Source organism: Chiloscyllium punctatum, chromosome 8 (assembly GCF_047496795.1).
Source record: "Chiloscyllium punctatum isolate Juve2018m chromosome 8, sChiPun1.3, whole genome shotgun sequence".
Lineage (NCBI taxonomy): Eukaryota > Metazoa > Chordata > Chondrichthyes > Orectolobiformes > Hemiscylliidae > Chiloscyllium > Chiloscyllium punctatum.
The window spans coordinates 75,216,202-75,242,554 of NC_092746.1; the positions used below are offsets into that span (position 1 = coordinate 75,216,202).

The 26,353-nt window shown below is 40.1% G+C and overlaps 1 protein-coding gene across 5 annotated transcripts in view; it reads left to right on the top strand.

The window, feature by feature from the left end:
- The window catches only part of znf804b (zinc finger protein 804B), a 594,959-nt gene that overhangs the window by 490,414 nt on the left and 78,192 nt on the right, over window positions 1-26,353 (top strand). For 4 of the 5 annotated variants that reach the window (XM_072575817.1, XM_072575815.1, XM_072575816.1 and 1 more), the window contains one exon: window positions 19,009-19,152. In XM_072575817.1, the coding sequence (XP_072431918.1) occupies window positions 19,009-19,152 (144 nt within the window). Of the gene's footprint in view, window positions 1-19,008; window positions 19,153-26,353 lie in introns of those variants that run through there. The other variant, XM_072575819.1, reaches the window with a different exon arrangement.

Consider the following 26,353-nt stretch of genomic DNA (forward strand, 5'->3'; position numbering starts at 1 on the left):
TGCTGGAAATCTCAGCAATTGGATCAGATACGTCACTTTCGAGACACTGCTGGCCGAAGAAGATTGTAAATGCTTTGTCTTTTGAACTAATGTAGTGAGCTGCCTCATTATATACAAGATGGAGATATGTGTGTACTCCCCTCTAACAGTTAGTTGTCCACAACCATTCATGATGAGATATGATAAAATTACAGTGCTTAGATCTGATTTATTAGCTTTAGTATTATTTTGCTCTGATTATTGCATGATGTTTCTCATGATTCAAGTGCATGAAGTCCTGTTGTATAGCTTCACAGACTGATATCTCATTAGGAATGTCCAATGCTGCTCCTACACTCTTCATTGAACCAATATTAATCTCTTAGCTTGATCATAGAATCCTGACAGTTCAGGTAGAGGTCATTCAATCTGTCAAATCTGCACACATGGGGAGAATGTACAAAATCCACACAGTCACCCTAGGCTGGAATTGAACATGGTTCCCTGGCACTGTGAGACAGCAGTGCTAACCACCGTGCCACCAAGCCACCTGATGATTAGGCTTGAATGGGTAAAATACTGGGTCATAGGTCAGAGATTGTAATTGAATGTAATTCTGCTGCTGTTGATGGCAGACAACACCTTGTGGAGTTTTATCCCATTTAGCATAACGTTAGTGCCACACAACTCAATGCAGGATATCCTCAATGTAAAGACTGACCTTGGTTCCACAAGAATCATGGCTACTAACCTGTCGTAGACAGATTGGTGAGGATGAGGTCAAATAGCGATGTTCTTCTTGTTGGCATTGTGCTGAGAAATCCCACCTCTCACCTTTTCAAACACTCTATCTTCTCTATTTCACCTTCTCCTGATGTTGTGGCCCAGAGGAAACTGCAAAAATTACCCTCATAATGGAGAGCAATTGATGTATTTAGAACCTTAGAAACCCAGGAATCATTTATGACATCTGAACCCAGTAACAGATTTGGGCATAAACTGTGTAAGCTACAGCTGAGGGTCTGACATTATGAGGACCCTTGAAATGATAAAAAAAAGTCTAAATTTCAGCTCTTAAATAATAAACTGAAAACTAAAGCAGACATGGAAAAAAGACTCTTTTTTTAATTAAGTCTGACAAAAATATATTCACATGGTTGCACAGGTATTGAGTGGAACAGTCTTACTTGTATATTCAATATGACCAGAAAGCTTTGATTTGCTTCCAGCCCAACATTTAAGAAATGCAGCACTCAGACTCCCAGGATGGTTTTCCCATTTGAACACTTTCTAACTTACCTTGAATTTGAAAAGCAGAGTGTGGAGAAAGTATGGCCAATGCAGTGACTGGAAAGTTGACCATTAATTGCAACCACCAGTCATATTATACTGCAGCTAATGTGGCAAGAAGGTATAATCATCGAATCATAGAATCTTCCATTACAGCATGGAAGCAAGCCATTTGACCCCATCAAGTCCACATTGTCCATCCAAAGAGCATCCCACCCAGACACACCCCTATACCTTATCCCCATAGCCTCAAATTTCCCATGGGTAACCCAGCTAGCTTGCACACCCCTGGGCACTATGGACAATTTAGCATGGTAAGTCCACCTAACCTGCACATCTTTGGACTGTGGGAGGAAATTGGAGCATCCAGAGGAAGCCCACAGCCATTGAGCCACTGTGCCGCCCACGGCATGCAGCAAAACCTTCTACAGAAAAAATAAAATGTGCATTCTATGTACTGGATGGTCACTGAATCTTGTTGGCTGTGCTGCAGTTGATTGCTGATTGTAGCTGCGGTGTTTTTATTGCCATTGTGCAATATACACATTCTTCTCCACCTCTGCAAGACACCAGATTGCACACAAGTTCTTTTTGGCTCGAGATTACACCATAACAAAATATTTCCCTGACGCTGGGTGAGAACATATGCAAAGGCTACTTCAGCTGTAGCTGAGAATTATAATCCAATTATTGATGTTTTTGCTCATCTTCACACTGATGACAGTGAAAAAAGTGATACGAAGAGAAAGACCGAAATTCTGCAAAAGAAAATGGAAGCATGAGCGTTTATGTTCATGTTAGAACATTGAAGGCATTTACTCAATAAATTCCACAAAACCTGTGAGGCCCTACATAATGCACAGATTACACTTAGTGCACGTCAAGGATTTGCACATCACTCTCTCACTTCTTGAAGGAAAGTTGAAAACATTTAAGTACATTGAATTGAATACAGAGAGAACCTGTCTATCATAGACCACAAGTAAGTGAGTAAATGTAAAAGAATGGAAAATAAAAGAAATCAATGATGATGATACACCTAAAGCTGATGAAATGCTTTCTCCAAGCAGCCAATTTTAAGTGAAACCCTTTATTCTTATGACGGATGCATTAAAAGCAACTTGAGGAAAAGAGCAATCAACTACAAAAATGTTCCAAACGATTTTTCATTTTTGATTGATTCAGATGCCTTTGGGGGAAGCAGCTGTGTGAGGATGTAAAGCTTCTAATGAAAGAATATTCTGACGATGCTGATGTTAATTCTGTTAGACAAATAAAGCACTTCTAAACTTACATCATGGAAAATTACTCCGATAAAGGGCATTTATACCACCAGGACCTGTATCAAGCCATCATCGAGGATAAAATTCGATTGGCTTTCCCAAATGTAGAGGCTCTTTTTGAGTCTAATGGTAACAGACTGCTTCGAAGAAAGGTCACTTTTGCAGCTGAAAACATCAAAAATGATCTGTGGACAACAAAGATGCAAGAAAGTTGTTTGCAATAAATATGAAGTGCATATAAAGTGATCATCTTCTTAGCTTATTAGTTGAGAATAATACCAATGACTTTGCCACCCAAAAGTCACAAAAGAAAATCATTGAACTTTTACGTGCATTATACTGCTGTATGCAATTTCTCTTGTATTACTGTAGATTAAATATTTTTATACATGGTAATTAAGGTATCATAAAGTATTTTCATTTGGAAGTATTTGATAATGAAAATAGGTTTGTAACACGATACATGTTTTAGTTAGATTATTAGTTTTCATGCTGTGCTCTCACCTATGGATATATGCAGATATAAAGCTTTGGTCTTTCTGTTTTCATTTTCTTTTCTGTAAGAATAATGCACCAGTTTCAGTAATGCTATGGGGCTTCCTAGGCTTGACACAGCTTAGGGCCTCAGCATGTCATGATACAGCTCTACTAATTTCCTTCTTTTTATGACTCCAGTGATGCAGTAATTCAAGTAACTCTGCAACAGCAAGCAAGGAGTGAACTGCAATTAACCCGCAGGTGGGATGGTGATACCAATACATAGCACTAGTGGGAAATTCCTTGGAACCTTAGATTGTGAGTTCCACCTCGTAATTTTCCTCTTCACCACTTGTTGCATGTAAGATTGCAACTTACCTTGGGGATAGGGTATTGTGTTCCACAGCTTCAGCAGATGGCTCTTGTTCCCAACATTCATCCAAAGCCTTGACACATTCTATTAAGGGCATCATATCAGTCTGAGTCCCAGAGAACAATTTAATCATTAACACTTTGAATCTTTCCCTGTTGGTATTTAGGATGCAGAATTGGGGTATCAGTAGGACAATTAATTAAATCACTTCTTATCTGTGAATGGAATGATACACCAATGAGACAAGGAGCTTTCAACTTAATATGTGTTTCACAGATGCCAGCGATCTCGGGGAATATTATAAGCCTCTCCCATTGCTGTGCAGGAAACACTTTAAAATTGATAAACTGAGAAGGTGTATGAAGTGTGGCATCTATCATCAAGTGAAAACAGGATCTTGTAGCCCTTTGGTTGATGCTGTATGTATTATCTATATTGACTGAAATGATCCACTTACACAAAGATTGATTTCTATAGTTACTTTCATCACCATTGATAAACAGGAAAGTGCTTCGAATGTGGCCAAATATCCTCCTTTAATATATCACAGGAGCAGCTGAGTAACTGTTAACTGAAGTATAGTTGCCTCATTCACATCTCCTCCAATATCATCCCAAAAGATAATCAATGCATTTTCTGAGGTGAGGAGAATTTTCTCCTGATCAACTTTTTGGATCCTGCCTCTTTGTTCTTCCATCCATTGAGCTCCTATTATGTGTAAAATAGACAATATTGGGTCCATCAGTGAAAAAGGCAATTTTCTGTTTGAATATTTGCAACCTTCCACCATAAGAGTCCCAGGACATATATTACATCAAATATGATAAAAAAAATTAATCATGTCATTGTGAAAAGAAGTTGAAAAAGCCAGAAATTTGAATTGCTCAAGTCTTTTGTTTAACTTTCTTCCATTTTATTAAAATCCTTTTTGCTGAATCCTGGCTACAATAAGTATACACAAATATTAAATTGCAGTAACGCTGGATCCCTGCATCTCTTCAGATAAAGTGTAACATTTAATGTCCTGTTTAATGCATAAATCATGTTTAATTAGGCCATGTTCAAGGTAATACTTGAATCTCTGTGATAATTTCATTGGTCACAATTGAAAATAGTGCATCCTGTCTCTGATAGCAGTTTCATGCTTTCCACGTTTAGATGTGGACTTTGTGCAGAAACCACAGTAATGACAGTGAATATTTGAAGTTTTGCTGTTGTTGCAACAGCAAAATCCAGTCCATTATTGAAATGAGACCTGATATCAAAAATGGTTCAGACCTCACATTGATGTCATTGGTCATCTGTAGTATTACACTACCCTGAGGACCAGACATTCCATCCATAACCGGTCCCAACATCAGCCTCCTCCCCAGGATTCGATACTTATCTAAACCCCGCCACCTCCTCCTGGTTACCACCATGCAATGGTCTCGACTACACTTGCTGCCCCCCACAACCCTCCTCTTGCTGTCAGCTCTCTCATCTTCTGGTTCTGACACCCACTCACCTGCCACTAAGCTGGCTCGGTCCGTTGTATGCCCACCATCCACTACCAGCCCAGTATTTCCATTCTCCAGTGACACTAGCCCCAACATTCTCCCTCTCCACCATCAACCCCAACATCTCCTGTCCTCACTATCAGTGGTCTTGATGTATCCACCACTCCCAGCCTACCTATGTATTACAACACTTACCTGGTGCCTTACCCACCTGACACCTGGGCTTGATTCACCTGGTACACAATTTAATGGTACCCTAACCACTTGGCAGCCTGGCAGCCTGGCAGCCTACCTAACTGCCATCCTCTCTGCAAACACACCTTACATATTACTTACTTAACATTTCACAGGAGATGTGAAATATGAGGCTGAACAGCTGGACATCTGAATCTCTGATTGCTGCAAAAGGGATGCGATTTGACTTTCCTTGTTTATCCTGCACTATGCATGGAGCTGTGTTAATTTCAGCCTAACTGCACATGACTGAAGGTGCTGGGATTGAAATTCCTGGCTAGAAATATGGAGCTCAGTACTAAATGAAAAAAAAATATGAATCCGACTGTGCTTGACACTCCTCAGAATACCTTGAGCCAATGTCTTAAGATATCATGCATCTCAACACTCACATGATATTCCTGAAAGCATGGGTATTTCAGGCTTAACCATGATAGTGACCTTGGATATGACTGTCAAAGTAATAAATGTATATAAATTGCAAAAATATTCATACCCTTCATTATCTTGAAACCCTTTATAAGGTTAGTCCTGAACTTTCTCAGTTCTAATGAGAAAGATCTGAAGTTGGCCTTCACCATGACTGATTTGCTTTAACATTCAAGTGTAGCTACCAGTTCACTATAATCTGTTTTACAATGTCAGTGAAGACCAATTTCACTCCTTGAATCTATAAATTCTATTTCTTTAACTGTGATCCTTATCTCTGGAAACAGTCTAGTGAATCTATACTGTATCTTCTCCTCTGCTTGTATGTCCTTCTCAGAACAGACTAGCCACTACTGCAGCCTGACTAAAAGGTCAGACAAGTAAATATTACTTTTTTATTTTTTGAATACTAAGCAGTGGAAACAAAAATAAGGATTCTGATAGTCTGTTTTCAGCTATATTTACTGATATTACAGCTTCTTTGTCCTTATACTCCATTTAAAGTTTTGACATGTTACAGGGTATTTCCTTTCTTTAATATATTGTTTAATGTTTTCTTGACTGATATTTTGCTTCGGTATATATACACATTTTACATGATATACTGAGCTTATCATAAAAGATGTGATTAATAGAATTCATACAACTAGTTCTGCACATGAATTGTCATGTTAATAGGCTCAAAATTCTGTTAACACTGTCATACCAGCAGCAGAGTGACAGGCAAAATTTGCAACTCTTTGCCATATTAAGAAAAGTCACAATTGTCAGCTTTCTTAACCTCGTAGAATACAAAGTCAATACCACTCAATCCTGCACGTGGACTTGTGTGATTTTGTGGGGATGAATTTACATTGGTCTTACAGGTGACATAGCATAACTGCTGGAATTTAAGGGAGACTTCAGGATTCAAAAAAGGCACTTTTCTGAAATGTTATTTGGGGGAGGTAGTGTTCAGGAATGGAAATTCCCACTATTGCTCCATCAGATACTGTCATGAGAGAAAGTAACAGGCAGAACTGAGTGGAAATAAGTTCCGCCTTAACCATTTAGTTCCACTGATCCCAAATTGACTGATTTATGCCACAATAAGGAATTGCATTACTGAGCTTATAACCATGATAGCAGCTATTTACTTTTATTTTGTATAAGTGTTGTAATACTGATATATTGTAATATTCATGCTTCTTAAATGCACTCCTTTTCAAGTCATGGAGTCATGAGCAGCACAGTGCCGGCTTTTCAGCCCAGTGAGTTCATGTTGCCTTTACTGGGGAGTACTCCAGTCTGTATCACACCCCCATTTGCTATATGCAGCCTTGCAGGTTTATCGTCAAGTGCCCGTCTACTTACCTTTTCAAATCATTTATCGTTTTTGCTTTCACTATCCTCATGGATGCCGAGTTTCAATTCATTACAGTTCCTCTTCACATTTCCTTGCAAATCTCACCCAAATCTTAAATCTGTGTTCCCTATTCCTTGTACTATCACCTGGAACAGGTCTTCCTTGTCTGCTGTATCTAGGTCTTTCATAATTTTACCAAATTTTCCCTCAATCTCCTTTACTTCAAAAAGAATAACCCCAACTATTCCAGTGTAACCGGGTAATTCAAATAGTCTTGTAATCCAAATGCTCTATCACTGGAAACATTCCGGTGAATATGTTTACAAAGACCCTCACACCCTGGTTCAATGCAGAATGCAGAAGAAAATGTAAGGAACTGTATCAGGCATGTCTAGAAATGAGGTGTTAACCTGGTGAAGCTACAGCACAGGACTACTTGCATGCCAAATAGCATAAGTAGCAATCGATAGGCAGAACTAAGTGATTCCACAAACAATGGATCTGATGTAAGCTCTACAGTCCTGCCACACCCAGTCCTGCATGGTGATAGCTTTTTAAACAATTCACTAAAGGATGAGGTTTCACAAGTATCCCCACCCTCAACAGTCTGGGGAGCTGAGCAAATCAGTGCAAACAACAGTGCTGAAAAATTTGCAACAACCTTTGGCCAGAAGCACCAAGTGCATGATCCATCTTGGCTTCCTCCAGATGTCTCTAGAATCACAGTTGCCAACCTTCAGCCAATTCAATTTGCTCAATGTGATATCAAGAAATGGTTGCAAGTGCTGGATGCTGCAAAGACAATGTGCACTGACAACATGCCAGCCAATATTGGCTGGTGCTCCAGGACTTACTGTACTCCAGCCAAGCTCATTCAATACAATTACAACACTGTCACATACCTATCCTAAAGGTCTACACATGATTATCAGTGAATTGGTGGGAGGGATCATCAAGAGTACTATCAAGTAACACTTGCTTATTAATGATCTGCATACTGACTCCCGGTGAGTTCCACTAGGGCTACTCAGCTCCTAACCTCATTACAGCCTTGGTTCAAACATTGACAAAAGAGCTGAACTCTGGAGATAGATAAGAGTGATAGCTCTTGACATCATGATTGCATTTGACCAAATGTGGCATTTTGGAGCCCTAGCGAAACTGATGTCAATTGGAATTTTGGGGGAGGGAGGAGGGCGGAGGAGGAAATCTTTGCTGGTTGGACTTATGCCAGGCACAAAGAAAAATAGTTCTAGTTGTTGGGGTTCAGTCAACTCAACTTTAGGACATCCCTGTAGGAAGCCCAATTACCGAGAGCTGCTTCATTGATGACCTTCCCTACATCATAGAGTCACAAGTGGGGGTGTACATTGATGATTAGAGAATGTACAGCACCATTCACCACTCCTCAGGTAGTGAAGTAGTCCATCTCAAAATGTATGAAGGCCTGCACAATACCTAGGGCTGGGCTGATAAGTGGCAAGTAACATTCTTATCACACAAATACCAGTTAATAACCATCTCCAACAAGACAGAATCTAACCATTGTCCCTTGACATTCTCTGGCATTACCATCGGTGAAATCCCCATTAACAATATCCTGGGGCTTACCATTGACCACAAACTGAAGTGGACTAACCATATAAATATTGTGACTACAAAAACAGTTTCGAGTCGAGGAATTCTATGGCAGGTAACTCACCTCCTGACTCCATCCATAAGGCACAGATCAGGAATGTGATGAAGTATTCCCCACATGTCTGGATGAGTGCAGCTCTGGCAAGAAGCTTAACCCCATCCAGGACAAAACTGTCTACTTGATCGGTGTCACATTCACAACTGATACACTGTAACAGCAGTTTGTACCGTTTGAAGATGAACTGCAGAATTTCACTAACGTTCCTAAGATGGCACTTTTGAAAACCATGATCACCACCATCTTGAAAGAGAAAGGCAGCAGATACACGAAAACATAAATAACTGTATTCAGAAATCCAAACCACTTTTCTTTATCTTCTTGTTTTCTCTGTCTGAAGGCAGTTCTGAGCCACAGCACCAGGACCCCTCTACCACATAGGACAAGTCAACAGGTCCAGAATTTATTTCAGCCATCTCAGCAGACCAGCTACACCACCACCAGCAACCCCTGCCCCACCCCCAGCCATTTGGTATGTACACTTTTACATACAAAAGCAGAACTTGCTGGAGAAACTTAGTCAGTCTGTCAGCATCTGTGGGGAGAAGATCAAATTAACATTTCAAATCTATTGACCCTTCTTCAGAACTAGAAGTAGTTAGGAAAAGATGTATATACACTGATGATGGCTGAAAAACAGATTTATAGTTTCAAAGAGAAGAGAAGCTAGATAGGTGATGATGGGACAATGTGTAGTTGACAATTAGTGGGCAGTACTGAAAGTAACCCATGACATGACAGAACCTGGGATTGGTAATAGACAAGGAAAGAGATGTTCATGTTTTAAAATTGTTAACATTGATGTTGAGTCAAAGAGTCATAAGGATGTACAACACAGAAAACAACAATTTGGTTCAATTCATCCATGCCAACCAGATATGCTAAATTAATTTAGTCTGATTTGCCAGCATTTGGTCCATATCCCTCTTAACCATTTCTATTCATCACACATCCAGATGCCTTTTAAATGTTAGAATTGTACCAAACTCCTCCACCTTCTCTGGCAGCTTATTCCATACAAGCACCACCCTCTGCATGAAAAACATTGTTCCTTAGGTCCCTTTTAAATCTCTCCCTTTCTCACCTTAAATCTATGCCCTCTAGTTTTGGACTCCTCTACCCTGGGAAACAACCCTTGGCTAATCATCCTATTCAAGTCCCTCATGATTTTATAAACCTCTATTAGGTCTCTCCTCAACCTCTGATGGTCAAGGGTAAAAAGCCTCAACTTAGTAAACCTCTCATTATAGCTCAAACTCTCCAACCCTGGCAACTCCCTTGTAAATCTTTTCTGCACCCTTTCAAGCTTCACAACATCTTTCCGATAGCATGGACCAGAATTGAACACAGTATTACAAAAGTGGCCTAACCAATGTCCTGTCCAGTTGTAATATGACCTCCCAACTCTATACTTAATGCTCAGGACCTGGGATTGGAAATAGACAAGGAAAGAAATGTGGACGTGCTAGTGTTGAACAAAGTTAAAAATCACATGACACCAGGTTATGGTCCAACAGGTTTATTTGGAAGTACAAGCTGTTGGAGCGCTGCTCCTTCATCAGATAGCTGGGGGTCAGGATCATAGGACACAGAATTTATTGTAAAAGATCAAAATGTCATACAACTGATGTCAAAAATAAAGACATCTCAGTTCAGACAATGCATTAAAGCTGTGAGGTTAGAGTCTGTCTGTATTCCAACCTTGAGTCAGACTGGTTTTATTTCCAAAGTAGGAATTTATAAAATGTCACAAGTACTGACTGCCTGCAGTTTGTGTGCTTTTTGCACAAAATAGAATGTATTGGCAAATACAAATTGACAATTGTAAATTCACCACATAGACTTATATGTGCGCATATGAGGGAGAGAGACTGAGTGATTTTGTGTTTGTGTTTGTGTGTGTGTGTGTGAGAGAGAGGGAGAAAGTGTGTGTGCGCGCGTGTGTGCAAAATGTGATGGTGTGTGTGTATGTCTGAGAGCATGTGTATGGGAGAGCATCTGTGTGAGTGTGATCATGTGTGAGAGTGTATGTGTGCTTGTGTGTAAGTGTATAGTGTAGTGGGGTCACCTGTAATGTGACATGAAACCAAGATCCTGATTGAGGCTGGCCTCATGGGTACTGAACTTGGCTATCAGCCTCTGCTCGATGACTCTGCATTGTTGCGTATCCTGAAGTGCAACTTGAAGGACAGTCACCCGAAAATCTGAGGCCGAATGTCCTGAACTGCTGAAATGTTCCCTGACTAGGAGGGAGCATCCCTGTCTGGCAATTGTTGCACGGTGTCCATTCATCTGTTGTCGTAACGTCTGCTTAATCTTGCCAATGTACCATGCTTCAGGGCATCCTTGCTGCAGCATATGAGATAGACTTTGTTGGCCAAGTCACATGAGTACCTGCTATGTCCATGGTGGGTGGTGTCCCCACTTGTAATGGTGGTATCCATGTCGATGCTCTGACACATCTTGCAGTGGTTGCCATGACACGGTTGTATGGTTTTATGATCAATGTTGCCCAGAAAGATGGGCAGTTTGCCTCAATCAATAGTCAGTTTAAGGTTTGGATCAATAAAGACAGGCATACCAAACACATCCTTCATTATCCTGTCTACATGCAACTTCACTTTCAAGGAGCTATGAACCTGTACTCCACAGACTCTTTTTTTGGCAACAGTCCCAGGACCTTACCATTATGTGTATAAGTCCTGCCCTGATTTGCCTTTCCAAAATGCAGCACTTCACATTTATCTAAATTAAACTCCAGTCCTGAAGATTGCCAGATGAGGTGATATTCTTCCAGTTTGCACTGAGTTCATTGGAAGCTTTAACTGACCAGTGAATATAGTAGACTAGATTGAATGAAGTGCAGGTGAATTGCTGCTTTATCTGGAAGGTGTGTCTGGGGCCTTGGATGGTGTGGAGGCAAGAGGTATGTGGGCAAGTGTTGCACCTTCTACGATTGCATGGGAATAGTGCTTGGGGGTGTAATGGAGGAGAAGTAGACCATGCTTGTCCCTGATAGAAGGTCCCTGTGGAATTCTTAGTAGGGAGGGGAGGGGAATATGTGTCGGATGATGGCATCCCACTGGAGTTGGCATAAGTGGCGGCTTATGATCCTTTGGATACAGAGATTCATGGTGTGGAAAATGAGGATTGGGGACCCTATCTTTCCCATTTTTGGTGGAAGGGAAAGGAAGGGGTGAGGGCACTTTTACATGCATGTTGTAGACAGGCATTATGGAGGTTGATGGTAGAAGATCTCATTGCACTCCATCATATGACTGACCACAAATCTTTTGCACTGTTGCCATCTACTATTGGCATATGTTTGAAGGATTTACACATTGATCATGAGTGAAGGAGGTTGAGAGGCTATCTGATTGAATTTTACAACATGATGAGAGGTATAGATTGAGTTAATTGTAGTTGTCTTTTTCCTAGGCTGGGGAATTTCAAGACTAAAGGGCATATTTTTAAGGTGAGAGGAGAGAGATTTGAAAAAGACCTGAGGGACAAATGTCTTACACAGAGGGTGGTTCGAGTGTGGAATGACTTTATGAGAAAGTAGTGGATCTGAGAACAATTACAGTGCTTAAAAGACATTTGGATAGACACATGAATAGGAAAGGTTTGGAAGGATATGGACCAGGAACAGGCAGGTGGGACTAGTTTAGTTTGGGATTATGTTCAGCATGGACTGGTTGGACCAAAGGGGCTGCTTCGATGACTCTGTGACTCTATGTTTGCCGGTTTTATTAAACAAATTTCCTTCACCTCAACTTCAGGAGGGGAATTTGAACCTTGGACTTCTGGTTTAAAGAAGGGATGCTAACCATTATATCCCCTCCTAAATCATTTATAAATCTGCAAAATGAGCAGTGGTACAGCACTGAACCTTAAGGAACACCTTTCTCTACAATCCTTCAGTTTGAAAAATAACCATTTACCACACTTATTATTTTCTGTCCTGCAGACATTCTTTTTATCCACTTAGCACTGACTCTCCTATTCCAAGAGTTTCAATTTAGTTAGTTCGCTTCTGTATGGTACTTTGTTGAATACTTCCTTAAAATTGATATGGGCAACATTCATTGCATTTACATAGTCAAAGTCCCTGTTATATCATCAGTGAATTCATTTAGATTAGTCAAGCTTGGTTTATCTTTTACAAATTTGTGCCAGGCTCCCTTGACCAACTGAAATATCCCCAATTTCCTGTAGAATTTCTCCTTGATTATTGTTCTAAAAACATTACCCACTATTGAAGTTTAGCTAACTGGCCTTAAATTGCTTGTGCTGTCCGTTCTTCAAAAGAATATTAGTTTTGCTGCACTCCAATCCTTTGGAACCTCTAAATGCATAAATTAATAATGGCAATTAAAAATTAAACAAGGAAATGACATTAGTGTTGAATAAGTATTTTACATTTATCTTCATGATTGAATACCTCCAAGAATACTTGAAAATCAACAGGTAAAAGGAAGGAAGACAATTAAAACAATAACAGTCATCAGAGAAAACTTTAAAAACTAAAAGTTAACAATCCCCTGGACACGATAGCCTGCAACAGCAGGTATTTAAGACAGTGACTACAAAGATATAGATGTATTATTTATGATCTTCCAAAATTCACAGCATTTTCTAAAGGTCCCTGTCACAAATATGACTGTATGACTCTAAATATATCGAAGAAAGGAGGGAGACAGAAAGCTTGGGACTATAGGCCAGTTAGTTTAACATCTGTCATGGAGATATTGCTGGAATCCATTAGTTTATTAAGGAAGTGAAATCAAGACATTTAAAAAAAAACTCATAAAGGGATCATGCAGAGTTTTGTGAAAGGGATGTTATATTGATGACTTTGTCAGATTTCTTTGGTAAATTAACAAGCAAGGTGGAAAAAGAGATACGTCTAGACACGGTGTATTTGAATAATCAAAAAGCATCAATAAGTGGCCACATCAAAGATTACAACACAAAATAAGAGCTCATTTTTTAGGGAGTAGCATTGATCACAGAGAGAGGAATGGTAAGCTAACAGAAAGCACAGAGTAGATGTAAAAGTGTCAATTTCAAGTTGGTAAGCTCATGGAGTGCAACAAGGAGCAGTACTTGGGCCTTAACTAAATTATATCAATAGCTTGGATGAAGGATCTAAATTATGGTAGCTAAATTTGCTGATGACACAAATATAGGTAGAGAAGTAAATTATCAAAAGTCCTAAAAGGGATTTCAACAGATTAAATGAATGGACAAAAACATTGTCAACGGCAGTATAATGTAAAATCAGCATATTATTTGACTGGACAGAGATACCGCCAACCTCTATGGTATGAAGAGATCTGGGTGACCTGGTTAATGAGTCCCAAAAAGTTAGTTTGCAGGTACAGCAAGTGATTAAGGAGGCAAATGGAATGCTGATGTTTATTACAAGCAAAATTGAGTAGGAAAGTAATGATTCACTGCAGCTGTACTCAGCCTATGTGAGACTGCATCTGGAGTTCTGTGCACAGCTTTAGTCTCTTGTAAGAAAGAGTATATTTGCATTCAGTGCAGTGCAGAGAACGTTTACTCAATTGATTCCTTATACGAATGTATTGTTTTATGAAGAACAATTGAGCAGGCTAGGTCTAGACCCATTTCAAAAGAATGAGAGATGATGTAATTGAAATAGGTGAGATCATGAGGGGCTTTAACAAAGTGGATACTGAGAGGATATTTTGTCTTATAGGTGAAAGACAGAGGAAGTGGAGTGCATGTCCACAGGTCCCTCAAGGTGGCTGAAGAGGCTGATAAGTTGGTAAAGAAGGCTACAGGATACTTTTCTTCGTAGGATGAAGTACTGAATACAAGAGAAGGGATATAATGCTGAAACTAAATGAGAAATCAGCTAGGCAAAACCTGTGGTTTTCTGGACAGTTTTGACCACCAGATTACAGGAAAGACAACAGTTCTCCAGAGAAAATACAGAGGCGATTTACAAAACTGTTGCCAAGACTTGGAAATTTTCAGGTATAAGATAGATTGGATTGGCTAGGGTCATTTTACTTGAGGATAGAGGAGGCTGAGGGGTGATTTAATTGAAGTGTACAAAATAATGAAAAACATGGATAGAGTGGACAAGAAAGAGAGTTCAATACCAGAAGGCATAGATTTAAACTGGTTGGCAGATGGATTAGAGGGGACATGCGGAAAGATATTTTCATCAAGATGGTGGTAGGATCTGTATTTCATTGTCCGGTTTGTTAGTGGAGATGGGAGATTTGAACTCAGTTAAAATGATCCTCTATCTGTACCTGAAATGTCATAACCTACAGACCATTGACCAGTTGTTGTTTAATGGAATTAGAACAGATAGCTCGCTTGTTCAGCCAACACAGACACATGGGCTGAATGGCCTCTTTCTCTACTGTAACTTTTCTGTTGTCCTACTAGAACTAGGGGAACAAATTTAAAAATTAGGGACCTCCCATTTAAGACTGAGAGGAGATTTTTGTTTTCTGAGAGGAATATCAGTCTGTAGAATTATCTGGAGAAAGTAGTAGTCGTTGGACCAATGAGTGCATTCAAGGCTAAGTTAGTTAGATTTTTGAACAAAAACGGAGTCAAGGATTATGGAGAACAGACAGGAAAGGAAAGTTAGAAGCACAAACCAATCATCACGATATTGTCAAATAGCAATGCAGGCTTGAGAGGCCGAATGGCCTTTGTCTGGTCTTCATTCTTGTGTGCTTGTGTCCCCTGTGTACAGAGGAACCTCGATTATCCGAACCAGATGGGCGGGCACCATTTCGTTCAGATCATTGATTATTCGGATTATCGATTTGACCTTAAACAAGGGAAGCCATGCTGATCTAAAGCTGTGCTCCACCAGAGAATTTATTTAAATCCATAATTTTAATATATTGAGTGCACGAGGACACAGATTTCACATGATGAACAAAATAAAGCAGTGATAACACAAGAAAACTTTTTTAAGAATGCAGCAGGAGTTACCATTTGGCAAGGAGTGGTGAAGACAGCATTAAACAAAGTCTTAAACAGCTTCTGTGAACAAAGCAGCGTTAGTCACTTTCCAGGAATGCAGTCTCATGATAGAAAGACAGAACACCGTCTCACACATGCATTTACGTTCTCAGCCATTTTTTTTTAATGAACAGCCCGGTAAAGTGATGGAAATACCCATCCTGTAATGTAAAACACTTACTTTTGTAAAGGACTGTGTAGCAACTCTTACTTAAAAAAAAATCCAGTTGCTGATGCTTGAGCTGCTTATGTTTCTTTGTTTTTTTTGCCAGTGTTTTCACATGTTCTTCAGTACAGTTAAATCAAATACACTTACCTGTTTGATGTAATGTTTTTGTGGGACCTTGAAATCTTCTTCAGATAACCTGAAATTCGGATAATTGATATTCGGATAATCGAGGTTCCTCTGTAAATGATAGATTGGAAGATTATTGGAAGTCCTTGTATGCTCCCTCCGCCTTCATTTCCTTCAGCAACCTCAGATGCATGTCATTCAGATCATGTGACTAATTTACCCCCAAGTATAACCAGTCCTCCCTCTCAAGTTTCACCCTATGTCATGGCTTCTTCAGATTTCTCCTCCTCAGTAAACACCAAGTACTCTGTAAATATTCTCTTGTTTCTCTAAACGTATATCACCTCCTTTGTCATTAATATTAACGAGGTGAGGCATGCAACTTCTACAACTCCAGCAAGCTATGATCGATTTTCAGTGACAAATTGGGATGCATTTTGCTCTCTCCTGCCAGTATATGTGAAGGTGGGGATCATAAAATCTGATGGTAGTCTGACCACCGTCTGTATTACCCCACGCCTGTTTGAATGTAATGGGCACGTACAGACCTCATTCCACCACCGTCACCAATATTACACCCTCAGTAAGAGAGGCCACACTAAGCAGCTAGCCTGCAGCTTTAGGTTCATAGGCTGGTGGTGGGCAAGGAAGAGGGTTTCTTTTGTTCCTCTTTGCTTGTTAAATGAACTCCCATTAAGATCGCACTTCCACCTTATGGTCCCCCCAGGGCTCTCCATGCCATAGTCCCCCGACTTATCTTCCCCCTTTAATGGATCCTACAAGTACTAGCCCTGCCCTTCAACCTCTGCATCAGGACTGACCATAATCCAAGCAGCGGTCACTGTTGACCTTGGGGATACATCTGATCAGCTGACAATTCTTTAAGGTGGCATTCTTTTCTGATAAAGGGCAGAAGTCTTCTTTTATAGCAATTAACACAGTTTCCACCATCAAACAGCTGAGGGACAGCTGTGAGTTTGGTATGCGGGCTCACCCCTGATATTTTACCTCAGCAGATGGGAACTATGTTCCCTGTGAAATCCAGCTTATTGCTGATTTGGAGGTGCCGGTGTTGGACTGGGGTGTACAAAGTTAAAAACCACACAACACCAGGTTATAGTCTCACAGGTTTAATTGGAAGCACACTAGCTTTCGGAGCGGTGCTCCTTCATCAGGTGGTTGTGACAACCACCTGATGAAGGAGCGTCGCTCCGAAAGCTAGTGCTTCCAGTTAAACCTGTTGGACTATAACCTGGTGTTGTATGATTTTCAGCTTTTCCTTCTTACATTTGAACTGGGCCCCAGTAAAAGGTACGCGATGGTGACAAAGTTAGGAGGATCATGTGAGATCAACAGTGATTTGCTTTCCTCTGTCAAGATCAAAATTTCCATTTCCAACTAAGTATTGAGACTACATTCTCACTTGTGAGTGCTGAGAAGCTTGTGTGTGTGCATTAGCTTGCAATAACATCCTCACCCTTACATCATCTCTTCTCATTATTACACAGTTTCCTCTTCTCCTGCCTGCCACATAGCTGGTGACAAGCTTGGCGACTCTAGCATGCTTCCAGTCCTCCACCAGTAATCAGCATCTCAGGGCATTCACGTGGGTGGTGACTGCATGTAGGCATCCCAAACTCCTACCCATCCACTGAGACCTCCAGTCCAAATTAACAAAGCATGTTCCAATTACTCACTTTCTGGTGTGCCTCGGGTAAGTAAAATGAACCATGAGGGCAGCTGCAGGCTGCCAGCAGTTGACTGTGTGTGTACTGTTGAGTTTCAGAGATGACGCAAGTGTCAAGAGTTCCAAGATGTCCCACTTGTGCCGAATGCTTCTGCCTGCAGTGAGTGTGAGAATACCATGAGCAAGGCACCATTGGCACATGTGGCATAGTGAATAAGATGAGTTTGGGCTGATAATATGAGAAAACCGATCAGGACATGCAGAGAGAAACCCTCCATGAATTTGTCAAAAATGACACTTGGCCGATTTCTGGTGAGATTCAGAGCACCAATATATAAATGCCCCCGTTAGTTAAAAAAAAGACTTATTTGTTGTCTTCAGCAACTTTCCGTACAAAAAGTATTCACTCCACAGCTGGATAAACAAATCATAACATTCCATTAAGTTAATTCAAAAAAGCCAACGAACTGGAGATGCGGGAAATCAGAAACAAAAGCATCAAACCTGAAATGTTAACTCTGCTTTCTCTCCACCTATGCTGCCAGACTTGCTTTTCCAGCAGTTTCTGTTATTAGGTTAATCCACACTTCCATCACTGATTTTATTCCCCAAAATGTGTTACTTCACATTTCCTAATACTAAACTCCTTCTGCACTGATTTGCTGACTGCTAACCTCTATGTCCTCCCAAAATCTGCCAAGCCTCTTCAGTTAATGTTATTAGCTAAACTTCAATAATATTGATTGCGTGCACACAGTTCATCAGAAATTCCTAGATGCCCCAAATATATAACAAATCAAGTGAGGGGAAAAAATAACATTAACGGTCTGAATTGAATTTGTCACCATCAATCAAAACATACTTAAGCTTAGCTGCTGATACTGTTTTAGTTTAGATTTTTAGGAATGATGGAAGGGCAGGAGATAAATAGGAGATAAATTCACCAACTCCCATTTTATCCCCTACCAGAAATTCTCAAAGCAGCTGTTCTTAAGGCTCATCTGTTCTTCTGAATGATTTCTGTCTTCCTCATTTTTAAATTACTGACACTTTCCCAAGTGGTGAACGATCATGTATACCTAATAGCTTTCTGTTCCCTATATGTGAAGACACACTAAAATGTATTGCATTACAGGATATTGTACTGTTATCCATTGATTCATAGGGGCTTTATTCTCACCTGAGATTATCTACATTCGATCACCAGCTTTTAGCTCATTGAAAGACTCTCCAAAGCTGAAAATTGATGACAGACACCATTGTCTTATTTGGCTTTATTCCACAATTGTGTGCAATTGAGAACAGTTGCTACAGAAACAACTTTTTGCTTGGTGTACCTTGTTCCACTAACATATTGTTTGAAAATGATATACTGAGATATTCATTTTATCCATACAGGATTATGCTGGAAAAGAGAAGGCCATAGCAAAGGCCCTTGAGGACCTGAAAGCCAATTTCTACTGTGAATTATGTGACAAGCAGTACCACAAGCATCAGGAGTTTGACAATCACATAAATTCTTATGACCATGCACACAAACAGGTCAGTGGAAGTTTGTTGACTTCAGTAGACATTTACGTTTGTGCATTCAACAGAAGATGAATTGTGTTCAGGTGATTTCTACATAATCAGCTATTAATTATTAATTAAACAGAGGGATGTCATATTAATTTGCAGTGCATAGATTTTTTTTCCTTCGTACTGAATATATTTAAATTGTAGTGAATACTGATCAAAAATAAATTGTTAAAGATAGGGTATCAATTTCTGGTGTCTGCATAACCAACTCCAGGAAAATAAAATGCAATGCAATTCTATTGATTTTTTTCTTTAGCTGCCAGCAGTTTATTGTACATTAATGGCATGGTGGCTCAGTGGTTAGCAGTGCTACCTCACAGCGCCAGGGACCCGGGTTCATTTCCAACCTTGGGCGACTGTCTGTGTGGAGTTTGCACATTCTCCCCGTGTCTGCGTGGGTTTCCTCCGGGTGCTCCGGTTTCCTCCCACAGTCCAAAGATATGCAGGTCAGGTAAATTGGCCATGCTAAATTGCCCATTGTGTTCGGTGCATTAGGCAGGGGTAAATGTAGAGGAATGGGTCTGGGTGGGTTACTCTTCAGAGGGTGGGTGTGGCCATGTTGGGCTGAATGGCCTGTTTCCACACTGTAGGGAATCTAATCATTATCCTTAGTCATATTTAGCAACATAAGGATCATATTGTGGCCTTACAATGTTTGCAAACTCCTAACAATAATAAGAAGTATTGAAGGTAATGAATGCAGCAATCTGGCAAATTTAAGCTTGGAATGTAAATATACAAATTAGAATTGACAGCCCAAAGGCAGGATCAGGAATGCAGTTTAGATTGTGAAGGGAATAATTTAATTCAAATGTGTTAACTGTTCATATCAGTCTTAGTAATTTCCATCTTATCAACTGTTGCTTAAAGTTACAGTATCTGCAGCCTTCAATTTTGAGGTAACAGCTTGTAACTACACAGTCTATTTGCTCAGTAAAGAGTCAAACACTTTTGAGTGCTTCATGCTAGTAACTCCTGCTGTGATTTACTATCTATTTTGATTTGGTCTGGATGTTAAATGCACATCTTGTATCACATCCTGGTAGTGTGGACCTCGCTTAAGCATCAGTGAACAATCACATTCAGAAAGCTTTTCACAGTGAGGATATTGAAAATGCCACATTTATGCCGTGGGTACTGCTCTTTGAGATTTGTTTGGCTTGAGGTTGAATGAGAATAAAATGGGAGTCATTACAAAATCAAGAGAGCCGTATTATGGGTAAATGAACCTATATTGCTCCGTTAGCATGGCTGGTGCAGATTAATCAATTTTATATCATAGCTGCTCTGGGAATAGTTGACAATTAGCCAAGTACAAAGTCAAAGAGTGTTTTCATCCCTCACATTGATCAACTCGATAGGGCAAAATAGGAAATGAGTTCTCACAGGTACTTTTTATTCATATGTAAAGTTCCCAGTTGTAGCTTGCAATATTGTGGTGTCTCATGTGTGTGTTAGAAATGGAATGCGCCAGTTTCAACAATCACGACTGTATACAAGGCTCTAGTAATCTCTGCAGTGTGGACTACACTTTATTTAATGTTACTTTTACCTTGGCACCAACAATTTTGGGCTTTTCAGGCATTTAACAAGAGGGACATCTTTAAGCTGGCTCAACAGCCAAGATTGAAGACAACAAATCAGGAAAATGAAAATTGCTGCATTGACTATCTTTCAGTTTAGGTAATTGTTTGACATAGAATAAAAATCGAGGTATACACTTGGAACTAGGCTGGAAGCTGAAACATCATAAGTACATTTTTTTAAAATTAAGAATAGTTGGAATCTTTTTATCACAATGGAGAAATTTGACACTCCACAAATGTAATATTGAAGTTTTGGATGGATAAAGACTTGTCAGCAGAAAGCATAACTTAACGTCATTTAAAACCCCATTACACTTTTTATAACAAAGTCCCAGGAATGTATGAACACATGAATTAGGAGCAGGAGTAGGTTCCTTGTCTCCTTGAGCTTGCTCAACCATTCAGTAAGATAATCACTAATCTGATTACTCCACGTCTTCCTCCTGCCAAAAGGATAACCTTTTACCCCATTGTTTATTGAGATCTATCTACCTAGAACCAATAAATCCCTAGAGTGCAGAAAGAGGCCTTTGACCCATCAAGTATGCACTCCTCCTCCAAAGAGCATCCCTAGCCCTATAACCCAACATTTCCCATGGCGAACCCACCTAACCTGTACATCATTGAACACTATGGGGCAATTTAGCACCCAATCCATCCAACCTACATATTTTTTGGATTGTGGGAGAAAACCCACACAGACACAGGGAGAATGTACAAATTCCGCACAGTCACCTGAGGCTGGAATTGAGCCTGGGTCCCTGGCGCTGTGAGGCAGCTGTGCTAACCACTGAGCCACCATGCTGCTCTATGATTCTACCTTTGTCTTCAAAATATTCAAAGAATCTGCTACTCTTGGCTTTTGAGGAAGAGAGTTTCAAAGTCTCTTATCCCACTATGAGAAAGAAATTTTCCTCATCAGTTTAACTGGCTGATCCCTTATTTTAAACAGAGGCCCTGGGTTTTAGATTTTCCTCTAAGAGGAAGCATCCTCTCAACATGCATCCTGATAACACTCTTCAAGACCAATCACTTCATCTCTTAGTTTTCTAAGCTCCAGTGGAGACAGGTCTAGCTGTCTGAACTTTCTAACTTGTTCCAGGCTTTGAACACACCAGGAACAGTTATTGTCAAAAGTAGGTGCACTTGTCAGTAATTTCTAGATGATTTCCATCTGCAAGTACTTAACAGCACACCCTGTGGAGGGATAGGAAATCACTGGTAGCAACTACATGACTTCCACAATTAACTGCGCATGTGTGGATACCAGAAGTCGTTGTCAGTTTCAGAGGTGTAATAATAACAAGTACTGATACTGTTACTAAAATTACAATATCCATGTCCATATATCTCTCTCTGTAAATACGGTCAATTAATGATTATACTAAATTCCCTTTATTTTTTCATTTGCCTCTTCCCTATTTGAAGACAGTATCATATTTGAGGCTGTTTCAGCACTTTCCTGCTTAGATTGCCTTACCCAATAGTTATTTGAAGTTGCTAAAAGTTATCTTGTGTGCACATATTGTGCAACATTAGCTTTTTCAGCGTCCACAGCTGCTTCTCTCCAAGGTCACTATCAGGACTCGAAGCTCATGCATCATTAAAAGCTAAAATTCATCGTATACTCACCACTGAAGATTAACTCAAAACAAGAATGAATTTAGTATTATCATATTGTACATGAAGTAATTTTAATTCAAGTGAGTTTTACAGTAACAAAGATGCCATTTTGATCCAGTTTCTGAATAGATGCAGAAGAGCACATCTCGCCTTTCTCCTGTTCCTTGGTTTCATCAGCCACAGAAAATATTCTAAATGCTGCTTTCAACTTCTAAACACCCAGAAGGAAAAACAAGTAATACTAGTGAAAAAGACATACTGGTCAAATTCATTTTGCACACATTTTTTTCAAAATGGAGGACCAGTATGTTCGTTTCCAAATATTACTGTGTTTTGTTTTCTCTCAAGTGCAGTAAGCTGCCAATAGACACTGCACATTAGAAATTGGGTGGTGCAGGATTCGGACACTGTTTTTTTGGTCTGAATTTCCCCAGATTTGTTGAGATGGAATTTGTTATGGTGAGGAAATGGCAGAGGAAGGGGAGCCATGCCAGGACAGCTTCCCATTGCATTCCTCCCAGGAAAAGACTAAAATCTGGATTGGCTGCCCGTTCTGTATAGATGTTGAAAATGTGTTGCTGGAAAAGCGCAGCAAGTCAGGCAGCATCCAAGGAGCAGGACAATCGGCGTTTCGGGCATGAGCCCTTCTTAAGGAATCTGCTTCTTCAGAAATCTTCAGGAGCCTTCTCCTGCTCCTTGGATGCTGCCTGACCTGCTGCGCTTTTCCAGAAACACATTTTCAGCTCTGATCTCCAGCATCTGCAGTCCTCACTTTCTCCATTCTGTATAGATGGGCAACCTTAGGGGAGTTGTAGTCACACTCAGATACATTGCCAACATTGGAACATCTCCAGCTGAGTGTGGAGGCTACCAGCTCAACTGAGGTGACCGTTCAGCAGCAAACAAAGGGCTATTAAAGCCAGAGGCTGGATATTGAATTGACAAGTCTTTGGTGAAAGGTCACTACCAAGTCTGAGACTTCACCTCCCTCGATGGCCCTATTATTACTTTAGTTTTGTCAGTTCCATCTGGGCAGATGAGGGCAGACCATTTTGAGACATGCTCATGCTCTCCTGCCTGTTGAGCAGTGACTGCTTTTCCTGGTGGAGTTGCCAACCATCATTTCAGAGTCAGGCACTGGGCCTGCTGCATTGTGATCCAGCTCACTGCCCATGGTAGGATGGTAAGGAATGGAAGGTTGAGTGGTCAGTGCACTAGGGACATGAGCAAACTCAGGGTCCACAATGTGGGTCAAGTAGTGAGGTGCTGATGCCTAACAGCATTTGTAGCTCTTTAAATTCCAGCACAGTTATCAGAGACATGTGCTCTGGTGCAAAGTCTTCTCATTCTACCAGTTGTCAGGCCCCGTATTCGTTGGTGAACACAACATGTAATTACAAATTTCCTGCTCCCTCCAACTTTCTTGTGTAAGATGTTACCAGAAAGGAGTCACCTATTGATGTAGGAAATATGTTCAGGCATTTGCAATGCAATTCTCAGTGGACAATGTGCAAAACTCAGGAGATGACGTTGAGATTTGTTTGCGATTGACAATGAAGAGTGCTGTAAGGCATGCCAGGAATTGGACATAACTAAATATGAGCATTTGACTTCCTGAAACTGTAGTATTTGCATGCTGAACAGCAAGATCAGTCTGTAATAGACAGAGATAACAACACCAAAAGATCAGATTTAATCTCTGCATTCCTGTCACGTCCAGTTGTGCATAGTTGTGGATAATTAAATAACTAACTGGAGAACTTGGTGCAACAGGTGTGCCTATTCTCAAAGATCATTGTCTTAGAATGACAAGACATACTGAAACCTATTAAAGAACAAGTTATATTAGACTTGGTAATGTATATTATATTAGACAAGTCAACATTAAATAAAGACCTCTTGTTAAAGAATCATCTGGTAAAAGTGATCATAACATAAACCATGATATTCTTTAAGATGGATCCTGGTGGTAATTCATTGGAGCTGACGTCATTATTTGCAGTAATTAGTCAGGCACATCTTACACACCATGCCAGGCTATCCAGCCAGAAAATGTTGGGCCTGTCAGCAATCAGAGTTGGCAAGCCTGCTTTGCCAATTGTATTGTGTCCTCATGTCCATCAGAATTTTTTTAAAGTGCCAATCTTTTGTTGATTCAGGACTAATGACCTGGACCTCACTGGCGGTGCTTAGCTTTCACCTTTCTGCTGTCAGTGTGTGTCTTACCACACTTGGTTTATCAAATTGTATTGAGATGCCATGTCCCAAGTCAAACAGACCAAACGAACTCCCAGGACAGGGGATTTCCTGCTTGGCTATACCAGGACAGAAGTTGCCTCCACTGAGGCAGACCACCATCCTAGCCACAATAGGAGAAAGCTATTGCTTTCAGGCAAAGCAAAAAATGATTCTTTAGACTATACCATTGTATCATGTCCTCATTAGTGCAGTGCTACACAGAAGAGAAGATGTACTATTACAATTTAGATAAGAAAATAGCCCTGTGACCCACTGAGTTTGTTCTTCCATGCATAACATCAATTCTACTTTTCCAACTGATTCCCATATGCATTGATTTCCTTACATACTAACCAGGTATTGATCTCAACCTTGACTGTCCCAGTTACTGAGCATCCATTATCCTCTAGAACAGAGAATTCCAAACATTTGCAACCCTTTGAATCAAGAGATTTCTGCTTTCTTCTGTTGTCATGGCCAACCACTTGAGATAATCACATAAATTATAGACTCTCCAGTCTGGGGAGTCAGCATTTCTGCATCTACTTTGTCAAGTTCTCTCAGAATCTTGTGCTTGATGTGATTACCTTTCAAAAATCTAAACTCCAGAGACTACAGACATATTCTACTCAATTATTCCTCATAAAACCTGTGTATCCCTGGAACCTTTGTTGTAATCTTTTTCTTATGTGGTGTAGCATTTTCTACAGATGGTGACCAAAATTGTATGGAGGTGTACAAGTGTGATCTTACCGAAGCTCTGCACAATTGTAGAAAGACTTCTTTAAACTTATGCTCTAAATTCCTTCCAATAAAGATACACATACTATTTGCTTTCTGAATAGCTTGCAAGCTGAATTCTTGTGCTGACCCTTCCCATTTACTTACGAATAGTTTTCAGCATTTTATCAATGACTGAAGTAAACTAGCTAGCCATTTAGTTGCTTGGTTTCTCTTTTCCTTCTTTTATAATATAACCACTTTACATTTGCTTGGAATCATTCCATAATCAAAGAAAGTTTGAAAGATTGATGAGAGGAAAGCAACTAGAGGAGTCAGCATTATCTGGCAAGTGGGTGAAAGGAAAACCTGGAGTCCAGCACTAACGTATCTGGGGTAGATATCAGACCACTGAGGGAGCAGCTTGGAGTGAAAGGCTATAAGTTGTGGGTGAGTCTCAAGACCTACATCACTGTGAGCCATTTAGTTGCTCAACCAGACAGAAGAGTGTGGTGCTGGAAATGCACAGCAGGTCAGACAGCACCCGAGGAGCAGGAGAATCGACATTTTGAGCATAAGTCCTTCATCAGGCTTTTCCAGCACCACGCTCTCGATTCTGATCTCCAGTATTTGCAGTCCTCACTTTCTCCCAGAACCAGCCAGCACTGAGTTTGACAGGAGAGTAAGAGAACAAATTTGTGACATCACAGAAAGTTACTGGTAAGAAACAGCTACTAGGGATGGTGTTTTAATTGCTTAAATTAGGAAATTAAGAACAAGTTTTTTTGGATTTAAGTGAGAAACACCAGGAATAAGGGAAAATCAAGGCCAATATACTAAAGTAATTGAAAGTAAAGTAAGGGAGTGAATTTTAAGATATAGCAGCTCAACTTGGTCAAGTGGATTGCATGGCTATAATATGTGGGAAGTCATGGGCTCCACTAGTGCCTTGAATGATCATACAAGTCAGAAAAGTGACTGTTCTGGTAACTTAATCA